This window comes from Mustela nivalis (genome assembly GCF_964662115.1).
Source record: "Mustela nivalis genome assembly, chromosome: 11".
In the NCBI taxonomy this organism is placed as follows: Eukaryota; Metazoa; Chordata; class Mammalia; order Carnivora; family Mustelidae; genus Mustela; species Mustela nivalis.
In genome coordinates, this window is record NC_139030.1 from 97,663,640 (window position 1) to 97,678,338 (window position 14,699).

At 38.4% G+C, this 14,699-nt stretch overlaps 1 protein-coding gene across 3 annotated transcripts in view; it reads right to left on the reverse strand.

Annotated features, from left to right (window-relative positions):
• PARD3B (par-3 family cell polarity regulator beta) overlaps positions 1-14,699 on the reverse strand; it is a 1,038,672-nt gene that overhangs the window by 212,518 nt on the left and 811,455 nt on the right. For all 3 annotated transcript variants that reach the window (XM_082689121.1, XM_082689120.1, XM_082689122.1), the window contains one exon: positions 2,569-2,676. In XM_082689121.1, coding sequence (XP_082545247.1) covers positions 2,569-2,676 — 108 coding nt within the window. The remainder of the gene's footprint in view (positions 1-2,568; positions 2,677-14,699) is intronic.

Here is a 14,699-nt window from a genome sequence, read left to right on the forward strand (position 1 = left end):
TCAGAAAAGGCACATGAGAAAAATGACAGTATTTTTAGACTGGCTTATCCAAACCTCTTGGGAAAAAAAAATCTGTGTGTCATTTTTCATAGTTTAATATTCCAACCAAATCTTCTTCAGGTCAAGGTTCTTAGACTTTAGGGTACTGAAGAATTAGGGGCTTGCCTATTAAATACAGTTTTCTGGGTTCCAAATCGCAAAATTCTGATTCTGCAAATCTGTTGTGGGACCCAAGGTTTTTTATTTTTAACAAGCTCTCCACGCGACTCATTTTGATGCTGGTGGTCTGGATGATTTGGATGAATCTTTCTTATTTAGCCTTTAAATTTTAGATCATTTCTTCCTGATTATACACTAAATAGAGTTGGTGTAAACCCCCTGTGGTATGTTGATTAACTGCAACAAGTTGGGTTTGTTTTTGAAAAAACAAACCCAACTTGTTGCATTTGCCAATTTCTATGGTGGGTGACCAATGTCAAGCTACCAGTGGTTTAACAACCAGCTCCCCAAATTCTTCTCACAAGCTGATAATTTATAACTGTTTCTTTTTTTATTCTAATTTTTTCCATGGCCACATCATGAAGAGCAATACACTCACTGAGTTCTTTCAGAGTTGTGAGTTGGTTTCCTACAGATGATGGAGAGTCAAGAAATAGGACTCTAGGGTTGAGAGGAATGCCAAATGTTGAGCCTCCACCTCTACCCTCTGTGGCCCTCCACTCGTGAGCTGCTGAAATGCTCTTGGTCATTAATTCTATAGCACCCAACCATAAAATCAACTCCTCCAGTTTCTTCCCCTCTCACATGATTGAGACACTGTTGTCTCTGAGAGACCCATCTCAGATGTGTTTTATGTGTTCATGTGTGGGAAGTGGCCTAAGTGGAGGCTAATAGTACAGTTCTTTCAATATGCGGACCAGACATATTTTAAGAAAATTGGACCTGATGCCTATATAGCCAGCTGAGGTGAATTTATAGCCCTGCTTTTAAGAACAAAACTCCCTCAGGCACCTGCTTCCTTAAGGCAACACCAGAAAGGAAATGAACTCTTGCTTAAAGACAACCCACCTTATTTTATGGGTTATCAATTTTCTAGCAGGCCCACAGTTCCCTAGCTACTAAGAGTAAAGCCTCCCAACCCCAAGCAAGTAGTGAGCTACAAAAAAAAAAAAAAAAACGTGAAGTCTGCCTTCCAGCAAACATCCCAGGTTCCTGAAGACGAGGCAAGGATGTGGTACCTCTGTAAGTGAGGTCAGGGGAGCAGGATCTATAATGTGGACTCAGCACATTGATGTGTTTGCCAATATATGCATTAAAATCTTTGCCTGAATTATATTTTACATTACAGGATCACTGAATCATGGGCTATGGTAGAGAATCATCTTCCCTGTTTCGGAGGCAGCTCTGTCAGATAAATAGTCAACAATATCACTCCCTTGATTTCCTTTTAACTGCTCCTCTGACCCTGGAACTGAATGCTTATCAACCTCTTTAAAGGGAGAAAAAACTAAATAGGGTTTCTTGCCTTGCTGTGGATAAAGTTAGCCTTCTGGATCAGAAAAGACTGCCAAGACAAGAATCAAAGTTTAACAGTAGATACTCAGCCTGTTCTTTTCTAGAAAACAGAGTGAATGAGTATGATTTTCTTAGTACACATTACTAGAGTATTAAAATGAGTGCAAGAATGGAGTCCAAAAACTACAAGGACTATTGTCACTAATGAGCGAGTGACAAGTTGGACAAATGTGACTTCATGCATGGTGAAGTCAGAATCAAGTACTTAAAATTATATGCTAGTTTTGTCACAATCTCAGTCTTTCTCCAAGTTCCATTTCGTTGTGAAGGTGAAGAACTTTCAGGAGAAAAATGAATATTCAATTACATGTTTCAAAACCAGACATTTACACGTCGACCTGGAATAAGTGCCAGAGTTAACCTCAAAGATAAGTGAAGGGCCTCTTGTCCAAATGGAACACGGAGCTCCTCAAACAGAAGAATTCAGCCCTTGAAAACTGTCATTATTTCAGTAAACGAAACCAGCCCTTTAACAGATGGGCGACACACTTTGCAACTTGCTGATAGGCTAATAAAAGACACTGGCTTTTTTAAAAATGAAGGACATGTACTTCTCAAATTACACCCCCCCCCAATGGATTTAGCGGAATAAAATTAAGAAGGCATACAACAGCTTGACAGAAATTAGGAACAGACTATGGGAAATTTGATAGTTCTAAACATCAATATCAAAATGACCTTTTTGTTTAAAAAAAAAAAAAAAAACCTCATCGTTTAAACCATAGGGAAAATATACACTGATAGAGTCAAAACTGGAGTAGTATATTTTGGAATTATAAGTGCTGATATAATAAAAATCTAAAGCTAATTTCTTTTCCAAATATAATAAAAATTCCTTAGAAAGGCAGGTTCCTTTTTACATCAGGTACCTTTCCTTCTGTATCAAACTCTATGCTTCTTAAAATAAAATTTGTCCAGTTGATGGATGCAACAACCCAATTAAGCACAGGTCATGGACCCAAACAAAACAAGGAGCTCAGCATTTCTGCTCACCTTTCACGTTCTTTCATTTTTTCCCGCTCTTCTCCCGTCAGGGCTCCATGCTTCAGAGAGCCCTTCTGCTCAGTCTTGCCACCCCTGTCATCTTTCTTCTTTCCGAATCTAGAAACACGTGAAGGAGGAGACGGCTGTTAACAATTGCCATGTTCTTTCGGGGGTAAATTGAAAATATTTATGAATTGAACTCATCAACCCGAAGGTCTTTATTCTAAGGGGTACAAGATCATTTTGCATAAAATGGGAGTAAAATAAGAGACTGAAAGGGCAAAAATAATAGTCACTAAATTCCCCTCCTCTTTCTCGCTTCCTTCTTTCCTTCCATCTTTCCACTGCGGTATAGATTGTGCAGCGTGCACAAAGTCATGTGGTTGAAGAGTAAAAATCTCAAACCACTGGTTCACTAGAAATGAAAGAACTGAAAGGTCATCATTCATACCTAACTAAAAACTGACGAACTCCTAAACAGCCCTCTGGAGCTGCAAGTGGCATTGACATTTGAAGTTGAACTCACAGGACTTGATAATGATGGTGCTTCAAGAGACCTCGCCAAACATCTAGCTTGCCACACCATTCTGCACATGAGACTTTGGGCCTTGATCACCCAACAAGTTCAGGGAAGGAATGAGATTAGAAATTGGGTTGTCTCCTATAGTGCCCTGTGTCCTTCACACCACACTCACTCCCGCAGGTAGCCCCATCCTCCTAAATCAGCTTTGGGTTCCTGTGCTCTCAGCACTCCTGGGTGCTTGGCATATTTGTAGCTAATTGGGTACAGTGGCCATTATGATACAATATTTTTTTCCTCCAGCTTTATTGAGATATGATGGGCAAGTAACCTTGTATAAGTGTAATGTGTACAACTATGGCTTTGATACCTTTCTTTTTTTTTTTTTAAGATTTTATTTATTAATTTGACAGAGAGAAATCACAAGTAGACAAAGAGGCAGCCAGAGAGAGAGAGAGAGGGAAGCAGGCTCCCTGCTGAGCAGAGAGCCCGATGCGGGACTCGATCCCAGGACCCTGAGATCATGACCTGAGCCGAAGGCAGCGGCTTAACCCACTGAGCCACCCAGGCGCCCCCACTTTGATACATTTCTAAGTTGTAAAATGATTCCCACCATAATAGCTATGACTTCCATCCCATCACATAGTCACTATTTCTTTTTTGTGGTGAGAGCATTTCAGATCTATTCTCAGTAACATTCAAATAAAGGATACATTTTTATTAGCTATGATCACCATGCTGCACATTAGATCCCAAACTTGTTAATCTCATAACTGGAAGTTTTTACCCTGTGACCCAAATCTCCTCAATTTCCCCTCTCCCCAAACCTTGGTAATCACCACTCTACTGTTTGTCTGAGTTTGTCTTTTTCAGATTCCACAGTGTATATGTATATATGGGTATGTGTCTGTGCATATATACATATATATGTGTATATGTCTGTGCATATATATATATGTATACACACACACACACTGTATCTTCTTAATCAATTCATCTATTGATGGACAATTAAAATGTTCCCATATCAAATAAGTCAAGCAGAGAGAGTCAATCATCATATGGTTTCACTTATTTGTGGAGCATAACAAATAGCATGGAGGACAAGCGGTGTTAGAGAGGAGGGGGTTGGGGTAAATTGGAAGGGGAGGTGAACCATGAGAGACTATGGACTCTGAAAAACAATCTGAGGGGTTTGAAGGGGCAGGGGGTGGGAGGTCGGGGGAGCCAGGTGGTGGGTATTAAGGAGGGCACGGATTGCATGGAGCACTGGGTGTGGTGCAAAAACAATGAATACTGTTACGCTGAAAATAAAAAAAAAAAAAAAAGAATTAAAGAGGAAAGATTTGTGAAGAAAAAAGAAGAAAAAAAATGTTTCCGTATCTTGGCGATTGTAAGTACTGCTGCAATGAGATCCCCGGGTGGGATCCTGAGCTCAATTTCTTTGGGATGTATACCCAGAAGTAGAATTGCTGGATCATAGGGTAGTTCCATTTTCTTTTAAAGTTTTTATTAAATTCCAGTTAGTTAACATACAGTGTAAGATTACTTTCAGGGGTGGAATTTAGTGATTCAGCATTTCCACACATCACCCAGGGCTCATCACAGCAAGTGCGCTCCTTAACCCCCGCCACCTATTTCACCCATCCCCCCACCCACCTCCCCTCTGGTAATCCTCAGTTTGTTCTCTATAGTTAAGGGTCTGTTTCTTAGGATGCCTTCCCCTTTTTCTTTTCTCTGTGTTTGCTTTGTTTCTTAAATTCCACACATGAGTGCAATCACATAGTACTTGTCTTTCTCTGACTTACTTCCTTAGCATGATACTCTCGAGCTCTATCTGTATCGTTGCAAATGGCAAGATTTCATTCTTTTTTTATGGCTGAGGACTATTCCATATTGTGTGTGTGTGTGTGTGTGTGTGTGGTGTGTGTGTGTGAGAGACATCTTTTTTATCCATTCATCAGTCGATAGACACTTGGGCTTTCTCCATAATTTGGCCATTATAGATAATGCCGCTATAAACATCAGGGTGCACGTATCCCTTTGAATTAGTATTTTTGTGTTTTTTGGGTAAATATCCAGTAGTGCAATTGTTGGATCTTAGGGTAGTTCTATTTTTAACTTTTTGGGGAATCTGTGTACTGTTTTCCACAGTGGTTACACCAGTTTGCATTCTCCATGGTGCACATGGTTCCTTCCTCTCCACGTCCTCACCAATACCTGTTGTTTCTTGTGTTGTTGATTTTAGCCATTCAACAGGCATGAGATGATACTACATTATGGATTTGACTTGTATTTCCCTGACGATCAGTGATGCTGAGCATCTTTTTATGTGTCTGTTGGCCATCTGAATGTAGTTCCATTTTTAAATTTTGTGAAGAGCCTCCATGCTGTTTTCCATATTGGCTGCACCCGTTTGCATTCAGACCAAGAATGCACTAGGGCTCCCTGCAATTATGATACTTCAAAAGAGCATTGTGTTTCCTTAGTACTGTTAGGAAAATAAAACTGCATATTTGAAATAATAATAATAATAATAATAATAATAATAATAATAAAGCTGTGGTTATTACTAGGACACATTCTCAAATAACAGGCATTTTCTCTCACAGATATTTTCTTCAGAAGCAATCCCCTACGGTCTTGGCATCAACACACATGAAAAAGGAAAGTAACTTGATGCTCTGTTAATAACCAGGGAAAAGTTACTCATTTATGCACATTCTTAAGTTAAAGATTCTTGTCAAACTATGGAAACCCCATTTATCCTTTGTTTCTTATTAAATAGCTGCAAATTTTACTTCTGTGTTTGCTTATGTGTGTCTATCTTTAGCTTGGTCATTTTACCTCTGCAACTATCCATGTATCTATCTATCTATGTATTCATCCATCTACCCAGCCCGAGAACCCTAGACATGCTCAGGCTGCTCATCTGAGCAGGATGAGACATGCTCATCCCTAACCCCCCAGCCACATCCCCAACCTCTCAACATACACAGTGAGTCGGAATCTCCTCACATGAAGCCCTCGCTCATAAACTTGAAACTCCCGTCTCCTTCAGATTTCATAAAGATGAATTAATACTTGTCCTTTTAGGATTGTGCTTCAGTCCAAAGCAGAGGTTGTTGGTCATGTGGCAGCCCTAGGTATCCCACATGGGAGACCTCATTGTTAATACCCATATTTCTGTTGTTATCAGAAGCCCCTCCTGCTTTCCTCAGAAGCCCCTCCCAGTTTTGATTCTGCTGTAGACTTTTCAGTTTACAATTTCAATGAGCAAATCTTTGCTCATGAACTTTCTTTTTCCTTCCCATTGCCATCTGGCCATCTGCCTTTGCTTCTACGGCAGTTCTTTGGCTGTATCCAGTTTAATTTGGGGATTTTGGTGAATCAGCTATGAATTTGCACTTCATCATCCTCAGCCTCCCCCACCCCCAGTCTCCCTTCTCTTTCCTAATCTATTCTTCTTTCCCACTGAAGAAATGACCTAGTGTTATTTATAGACTAGGAAAAAGAAAAAATACTGACAAAATAAAAGATCACTAACTTCAAAATATAATTCAGATTTGCTGACACAGTCAAGATCTCTCTTTAACCTACAAAGCAGGAGACATATAAATAATGTGTGTTTTCCTGTGTACATTCTTTGGCTTTTCAGGCACATGTAGACGAGTCTAAAATTCTTTATGTGAGACATTAATATCTTTGTACACCACTTAAAGAAATACTTTTTCCCTCAAAATGTCATATACAGTCAGATAGAGTAAAATTGGGCCAAAAAAATAAAAATTCTGAGAAGTGAGGATAGAATAATGCTTCAGAAAGTTGATGAGGGCAAAAGTGTTGCCAAAAATACCATAGATATTAAGCATGTTTTTCTTCTATGGCCCCAATTATTTCTTCTAAATTTGAAGGTTTGGATTTTCTAAGATGAAAGGTCTTGTTTTTGAAGGGCAAAACTAACCTATACCTGAGTCTACCCTCATCTTTATTACCACAACCAATGAACTGTTTTTTTCTTTCTGCTGCTAAAATACTTCAATTGTGCTGCAGTTCAAAAACAGCTTATTGTGTTTTCATCACAGAGGAATATGTCTGATAAAGGTTAGTTGTAAGTAAATTCTGCAAAGCATTTTCTTCCTAGCAAGAACCATCAATAATAGTCAAATCAACCAATTTCACAAACAATATAAATGTTTTGATTTAAACGTCATGATCATTTATTAAAGTTTCCAAGAAGGAAGGCAGAAATAGCTGTGAAATTTATTTCATTAGGCAGAGAGAACAGTCATAACTTATCTTATTTTGTAAAGTTTGGGTAGGTTCAAGAACAGAATTATAAAACAATAATCTTCAAAAGGACTCCCACATTGTTAAGATGAGGAAATTGAGACCCAGAGAAGTTAATTGCCTTTATTTATTAACACACAGAATTCTTTTTTCCAATTTTGCAATCAGACAACTTAATTATCAGTGGTAGTAGCAGCAGTGGTGGGAGGGTGGGGGGAGTTGGGAGAAAAGCATCAATTAGGTGAACTGTGTACGCCTGGTTCCCCTTCCCACGTCAGTCTGTTTGGGGGTCACTTCCCAGCCTTTCTTACTCTCCCGGACATAGAGAAAGAGGACTTGGGAAAGGTTCAAATACATTGATTCATCTCTCCATTAGTTATTTTTGTGAGAAAAGTCACAAGAACTCTAAATGGCTGAAATTACTGCTTTGCATTCTAGGGTCTCAAATATCCCCTGCATTCCAAGCCTCCTATTATCTATTACCTAGGAAATTTGAGAGTTGGCCATTCTGGGCTAGGTGCCTTGAGGAAATTGCTCGTAGGTCAACCTTGCTTTATATAAAAGATATTTTCCTAAAGAATTCAGTGCAAACATATGGTTTGAATCAATAAAATCTTACTTTCCATGTACCTGGGAAGCCTGTTTAAAGACTCTTATGATGGATCTTTTTGTAAAGTGGAAAAATCACCTTTCAACATACCCTTTATGTAAATTTAGATTTTCATGAATTATAAGTTTGCTTAAAACACCTGTCCCTGTTCATTTCTATAGAGAGGCTACATGAAACAGCTTTATGGAAAACCAGCTTTCTTTCTGTCCTTCTTTCTTCTTCCATACATACATTTGTTTAAAAAATATTTACCAGGGATCTACTCTGGCTTATTTCACTTAGCATCATGTCTTCAAGCTTCATCTACGCTCTAGCACATGTTAGAATTTCTTTTTCTTAAGGCTGAATAACATTCCCTTGTGCATACATACCATATTTGTTTATCCATCCCTCTGTTGATGGATTTTTTGGGCTGTGCTCACCTTTTGGCTATTGTGAATAATGTTTTGAACACTCATAGAGGAGAACAAAGTTCTTGATAAAGAGAAGAGGGCAGGGATTTACAGAACCTCCAGAGAGACTGACCTTAGATAGGAAGAGACTCAAGAAAAGCAGCAGCTCAAAGTGGAAACGAGTTCACTTAGAGAGCTGATGAATGGACCGTGGAGGAGTTCCCACGTAACTCGTCTATTAGGCAACATGATGCAACATGTGTAAGGGAAATGGTTTCTATCCCTAAAATGGGACTTCTTGGTACAAATTGAGAAATTAAGGGAATACACTACACAAGATTGGAAAGAACCCCAGAAAGGGTTATACAGAAAAAACCACCAAAACCAGACCTCTTTGGTTGCAATTTTTACTAGGTCAGGAGGTCCTTAAAGGCCATCTGGGGAAGTAGAATTTAATAATGGTTCATTCATTCATTCATTCAATAATTCATTCATTTCCTGAGCTGCCATGACACTTCACATGGATTATTCACATGGAATGTAACTGTTTACACCAACAATTGTTAAGTAAATACCTAACTCCTCAATATAATTACCTAAACACGCTCCCAGCATCTTAGTGTTTTCCAAATGATAAAGATTTTGGAATAATTCTTAGTAATTATCCCTGAATTTCTTAGCAAATTCTATTTGTTTTTCTTCTGTTTCTATTGCTTTCCTTGGGTTTTCTAGGTAATGATGACTTTCAGATCTTTCCCAGATTCTCACGTCCCTCGACAAACGATCCAACTCCAACAACATGTATCGCTCCATCCTGCCTCTGTTCATGTCTAGTCTCTCATTTAATTCACTCCTTCATTCTGCTAAGTACTGCCTGTCTACGGTTTTCCTCCTAGATCTCCCTGGGCTGTTAATGCAGCTGTTAGCATTTGCTCATCTTCCATTTAGTGCACACGCTGTATAAAAGTAATCTTGAGTGGTTTATGAGGACTGAAAAGTCCAGCAAGGCAAAAGTTCTAACACTCTGGTTTCAAATTAGTGATGAGCTATGAATCCAAGGAGAGCTGCAAATGTGAAAGAGTGTATTTCTTCCTTTTGCAATCTGGAAGTATCTTTGGTTGTCAAGGATGTATTTGGAGGGGCGCCTGGGTGGCTCAGTGGGTTAAGCCTCAGGTCATGATCCCAAGGTCCTGGGATCGAGCCCTGCATTGGGCTCTCTGCTCAGTGGGGAGCCTGCTTCCCCCTCTTTCTCTGCCTACTTGTGATCTCTCTCTCTCTGTCAGGTGGATAAATAAAATTTTTAAAAAATAAATATAAAAAACGATGCATTTGGAAAGGCTACAAGATTCTGTTATTAATAATTTTACACTTGAATATCTACAGAATGATGTCAGATATGAACATGCACCAACTTCAAAAAACAACGACAAAAAGAAAATGCACCAATTTCCAGTCAAAATATGTTCTAGACTTTGATAATGGTTCATTCTCCCTGTAGCTTACTGACTTATAAGCTATGATATTGTCTTATCATTTTTTAAATTAAACACTTTGAAATAGCTCAAGCAAAATATGGGGGCAGAGAAGTTCACAGGCCTTTGACTATATTTTCCATAGTTTATTTTGAAATTCACCCATAAAAGGATTCTGTTGTCTGATGCATTCTAAGTTGGGTTCTGAATTAGCATATGCATATGCTGATGAAATCTACTTCCATGTATTGAATCTCATATGGTTTTGTGCACTTTGGCTATTGCTCCTCTCTAAAATGTATGTCACAAAGGTCTTTACTTGTTTATCTGAGATGGCTCCCATTGTACTTGAGAGTTAATGGATCTGATAAAAATTCAATGAAAATGACCAATTAGAGAGTCTCCCCCATTTTTTGGTACCTTAGGGCATTGCCTATTTTTATGCTAATATTATTGATAGAATAATGAACAGATTTGTATTTTTTGTTAATGTTGAGAAAAAATATTTTACTTTATTTTTAGCCTTCCACAGTATACATGATTACCAGGCTACTGCCTGTGATTTTTCAGGAGGGAGATGGAGTGCTACAAACTCAGTATGCTTTCCATAACAGAAGGGTTGTAATTTAAGCCACTCCATGGCATGCAAAGGGAAATAGGGTTTTGCTTTATAGGATATGTTCACAAGGGGAGGCTGTGTGAGTTGATGGTTTAGTAACTGAAAAAAAACTCAGTATTAAAAATCTTTCTAGTTAACTAAGTGGGTCAAGCAGTTGAGGTTCTGTAAATGATTTCTAATTAAAATGTTAATTTCTGATATATTGTTTGGACACTTATTTTGGGTATGTTTATATGTTTCCAAGATGAAGACAAGCCATATGAAAGCAACAAACATGTTTAATCCCACTGATATCTTTACTACTTCCATTAAGACCAATATTCCTACCTACCCTTTAACAGCTACTTGCCTCTGGGTTGTTGTTCATTCCCAGGATGAGATTCCCAAACTGGTGGTTATGGAGACTCTTCATTCCAAAGCAGGGAACCTTCAGATCTCAAATGTGTTGATATTTGTTTTTAGGATTGAAAAGCAGGGAGGTCCTATAACATTCTAAGATTTCTGCCTAAGTGGATAAAACATCTGCTGGGTAGAGTCTTAAGCAGCTCTTTGGCTCTGAATTCAGCTGCTGGGAATCCTTGAGCTAATTTGCTTTCCCAGACTAAGGAGCTAGGAAACACAATAGATTTGGAAGTACTGAATATATTATAAGTAATTCTAGCAGGTCCAGAAAGCAAAGTGAAGCAAAATGTTACATCACCAATAACCCATCTTCAAACAAACAAACAAACAAAGTAAAAAGGGCATCTGGAAGACTGACTTGCAAGAATCAGTTAAGGGATTTGGGAGCCCCTGGACATATACGTTTGCTGAGCACTTCTGTAGCAAATGAAAACTCCACTCAGAGATTATTAAAACAGCACTCTGTTAGGAGAAAGAGGGGGAAAAATATGAAAAAGAGGCCAGAAATTAAAATTAAACGAAAATAAGCGTGAAGGAGTGAGCAAGAAAGATAAAGATACTAATAAGGTATGATTTTCAGATCCGCACAGGGACTATAAAAAGCTTATTAACTGTCACGACCACACTGGGTTTTAAGTTATTCTATCCTTCTGCTTTCTAGAAGAAGAAATACTCTTCAGTAGCACAGTGAACTTTGATTAATTGCTTTCATACATTCTCACTGGCTTTAAGACATTGTAGGCAGGAGCCTTAGTGATTCAGACTAAATGCTTATGATTTCTGGGAAATATATTTAACAGGAGCATTAAAGAAATAGATCTTTTTGCGTTTTTATGTTTTCTTAATAGTTAGAAAGGTTTTTCTTTTTTATTAAATGTTTATTTATTTCAAAGCGACTGAGTATGTGGCTTCTTCCTTTTGATCGTTATTACTTTTGAGTGGATCTCTCAGCATCTCTGAAGGTGGCTTGAGCCACAGACAGCTGATGGCCCGTCCTTAAAAATCTCATGCTGACTCAGACAGCACATGGCTGGAATCTAGATTTTTCATCTGTGTGCTCACAGCTCCCCCCTTTTCCCCTTTTCTCGACCTCCTTTGTCCCTGGGCCCTGGGAAGGGAGTGTTCTGAGACCAAATCACACCCCATGTGCAAACTTTCTCTCTACCAACTGTGGGAGGTCCCCCCACACCCATGGCCTTCCCGTGCTCAATCCGCCAGGGCTCACTCGTCAGTGACCACAGATCCATCCTGCAGAAGGAAATGTCCCTCCATAGGAAACAGCTCTGAGATTCATTCACTGGCCAGTGGGGTCATTTTAGCAAACTGCCTGGGAAGGGAAAAACTGACTCATGTCAGTGAAATTAAATCCAGGGGGGGTTAATTAAAAGTTCTATGGAAACTGGAGACCTCGTCTCTAGTCTCTAAATAGAATGTCAAGTACAACTTCTATTCTAATAGCACAAATTAGCTTATGTATATGTTCTATAAAGTCCATTATCAAGAGAACAGATGATGGTGCCTAACTCATTATGTGAAAAGAACAAAAGGACAATGTTAAGAAATGGCTGATCTTTTTTTTTCTTCTTTTTGGTACAGTGACTTCGCAAAGGACCATTTTAAAGGGAATCTGGATATTACTGTTCCATCTTCAGAAGTTAAGAGAAACAGGGCAGATCTTCACTGGAATTCCATTTTCACTAAACAAGAATAAAATGATTGAGCTCCAGACCCAGTCTAATGGGAGTAAAAGTTATCTTTATAACTCTGATTAAACAAATAAAAAAAATTATCACTTCTTTGATGCCCAAATTAGCATCTTTTCTCTAGCATACTGAATTAATTAGTTGAGTGACAAAAGAATTAGTCCATGTAGGATCAAAGCTGAAATCATATTTATCTGAAATTTAAAATTAAGAACACACAGCTCTATCCCTCTGTAGCTCATGTAATATTCTTTTATGTTCTATATATTCTAAACCTTCTGCATGTCACAGAAAGTACAACTAGGGCTTTATTCTTTTTTTCATTTCATGTTCTTCTGCTTTTTAATATATAAAATGTTCCCTGAAAAGACAATGAGAACATCACAGAATTTTTTTTCCTGGGGGTGGGAAACTTTTCCATTGTGCCATAAAAATCTCAAATTATGTGGCTTTTTTTGTCAAGCATTTATTGTGCAAATACAAAAGAAGCAAAATAATTAATGCATAATAGAGCTGGTAAGAGAGCCTTAAACAATAGAAAAGAATTATTATATTGATTCTTAATAAATGATACTTAGTTTGAAACTAGTTCTTAAAAGGTAGAAGCTCTCTTAACTTTGGGCTTTTATTCCTTCTTTTTCTGAGGAAGAAAAAGCAATTTTGAATAAGGGAGAATTGCTGGGGGTTAATTTCTGGGACGTCTCAATTCACTAGAACTCATATTTGATGTTTTGTTGATGTGTGTAACATTTGTACTGAACAAAACGAACTTGGATAAGCATATCCGTCTTCAGCCAAGATGCAGAGGGGAGTGGATTCACGGAGGAGTTTGGAGATGAGGAGGGCTTGTGCGGATGTTAGCGCCTGGATTTGGGGTAGGGCACTATTTTAACTCTTGCTTACATGTGAACTCCTCAAGGCCCAAGACAGACTCTTTACTTGTTTCCCTTATGTACGCATATATGTATTCATTCAGCAAATGCTTACAGAGCACTTACTTTGTAAATCTAGTAGATGCTGAGGTTCCAAATAAATTGGTCCAAGTGGTCTCCACTCTCATTCTTAGTGATGGATACATGGTAAAAAATCCAACAAGTATTGCTGAACACAATTAAAGATGAGGTGGAGATTTCAGGGATATACCATTTGTCTCTTTTCTTCATGGTTTCTATCTTAGAAGGACCCATTTTGGTCCCTTATAACAAACATGCTATCCTCCCATAAAGCTCCCAAAGTAGAATCTACTGTCCCTATGGGCACAGAAGTCAGCAAACTAGCTTAACATAGGTGTGGTAGCGATAAGCTAGCCACAGCTCTGGATGTCTACAGCCACAGCAAGACCAAACAGTGGACAGACAGTCACTTATTCACCTAATGAAGGTAATGAACACTTGGCTATCCCAGCGCCAAGGGGCCACTGAGTCACCTTAGGATTTTATCTCCTGATGGCCAGTTCTGTCATGTTGTACAAATACCCTGTTCAAAAACACCAGTCTGAATTCTAGAATGAAATTCCCAACGCAAAGCTGTCATTAAAGATGATTAATCTGCAAGATGTCATCTATAAAAAACATCATGCCTATCTCATACTTAGCCCTTTAATTTCAGAGTTTCAAAATTATGGCCTCTTTGATCTTAGGCTTCAAATAAAGATAGGCATGAGCTAGTTGCCTTGTCTTCCAGATTTTTGACACTACTCATCTTTGTCATTAGTTTGTTCTGTCCTTAACAGAATTCCAAATGATAACTCTATCTGTGCTCTTTCATAAAAGACTTCCTTTGGAAAAAGAGGCAATTTTAAAAATCTGAGCCTTAACTTAGTTTGTAAGGCAAGGGATCAGATTTCAATATTTTTATGTTAGATTTAAAGTTAACTAATATCCCTTCTTATTCAATAAGCCCCTGAAGAGGAGGCCACACAACTGAATGGATTCTCAACTATGATCAGGCTGAGAGGGAAAAAAAAAAAAAAAAAGTATCTATACTGAATGTCTCAAGCGAAAGTCTGCATAATACTTTGACTCTTCTAGGGCCCAAAAGTCACAAGTTGTGAAGTTTTTCAAACCTGTGCTGTCTGGAAGGGTCTCCATTCATTCTTTAGATGTCAAAAACTCCCTTTCCTTAGCTCTTCT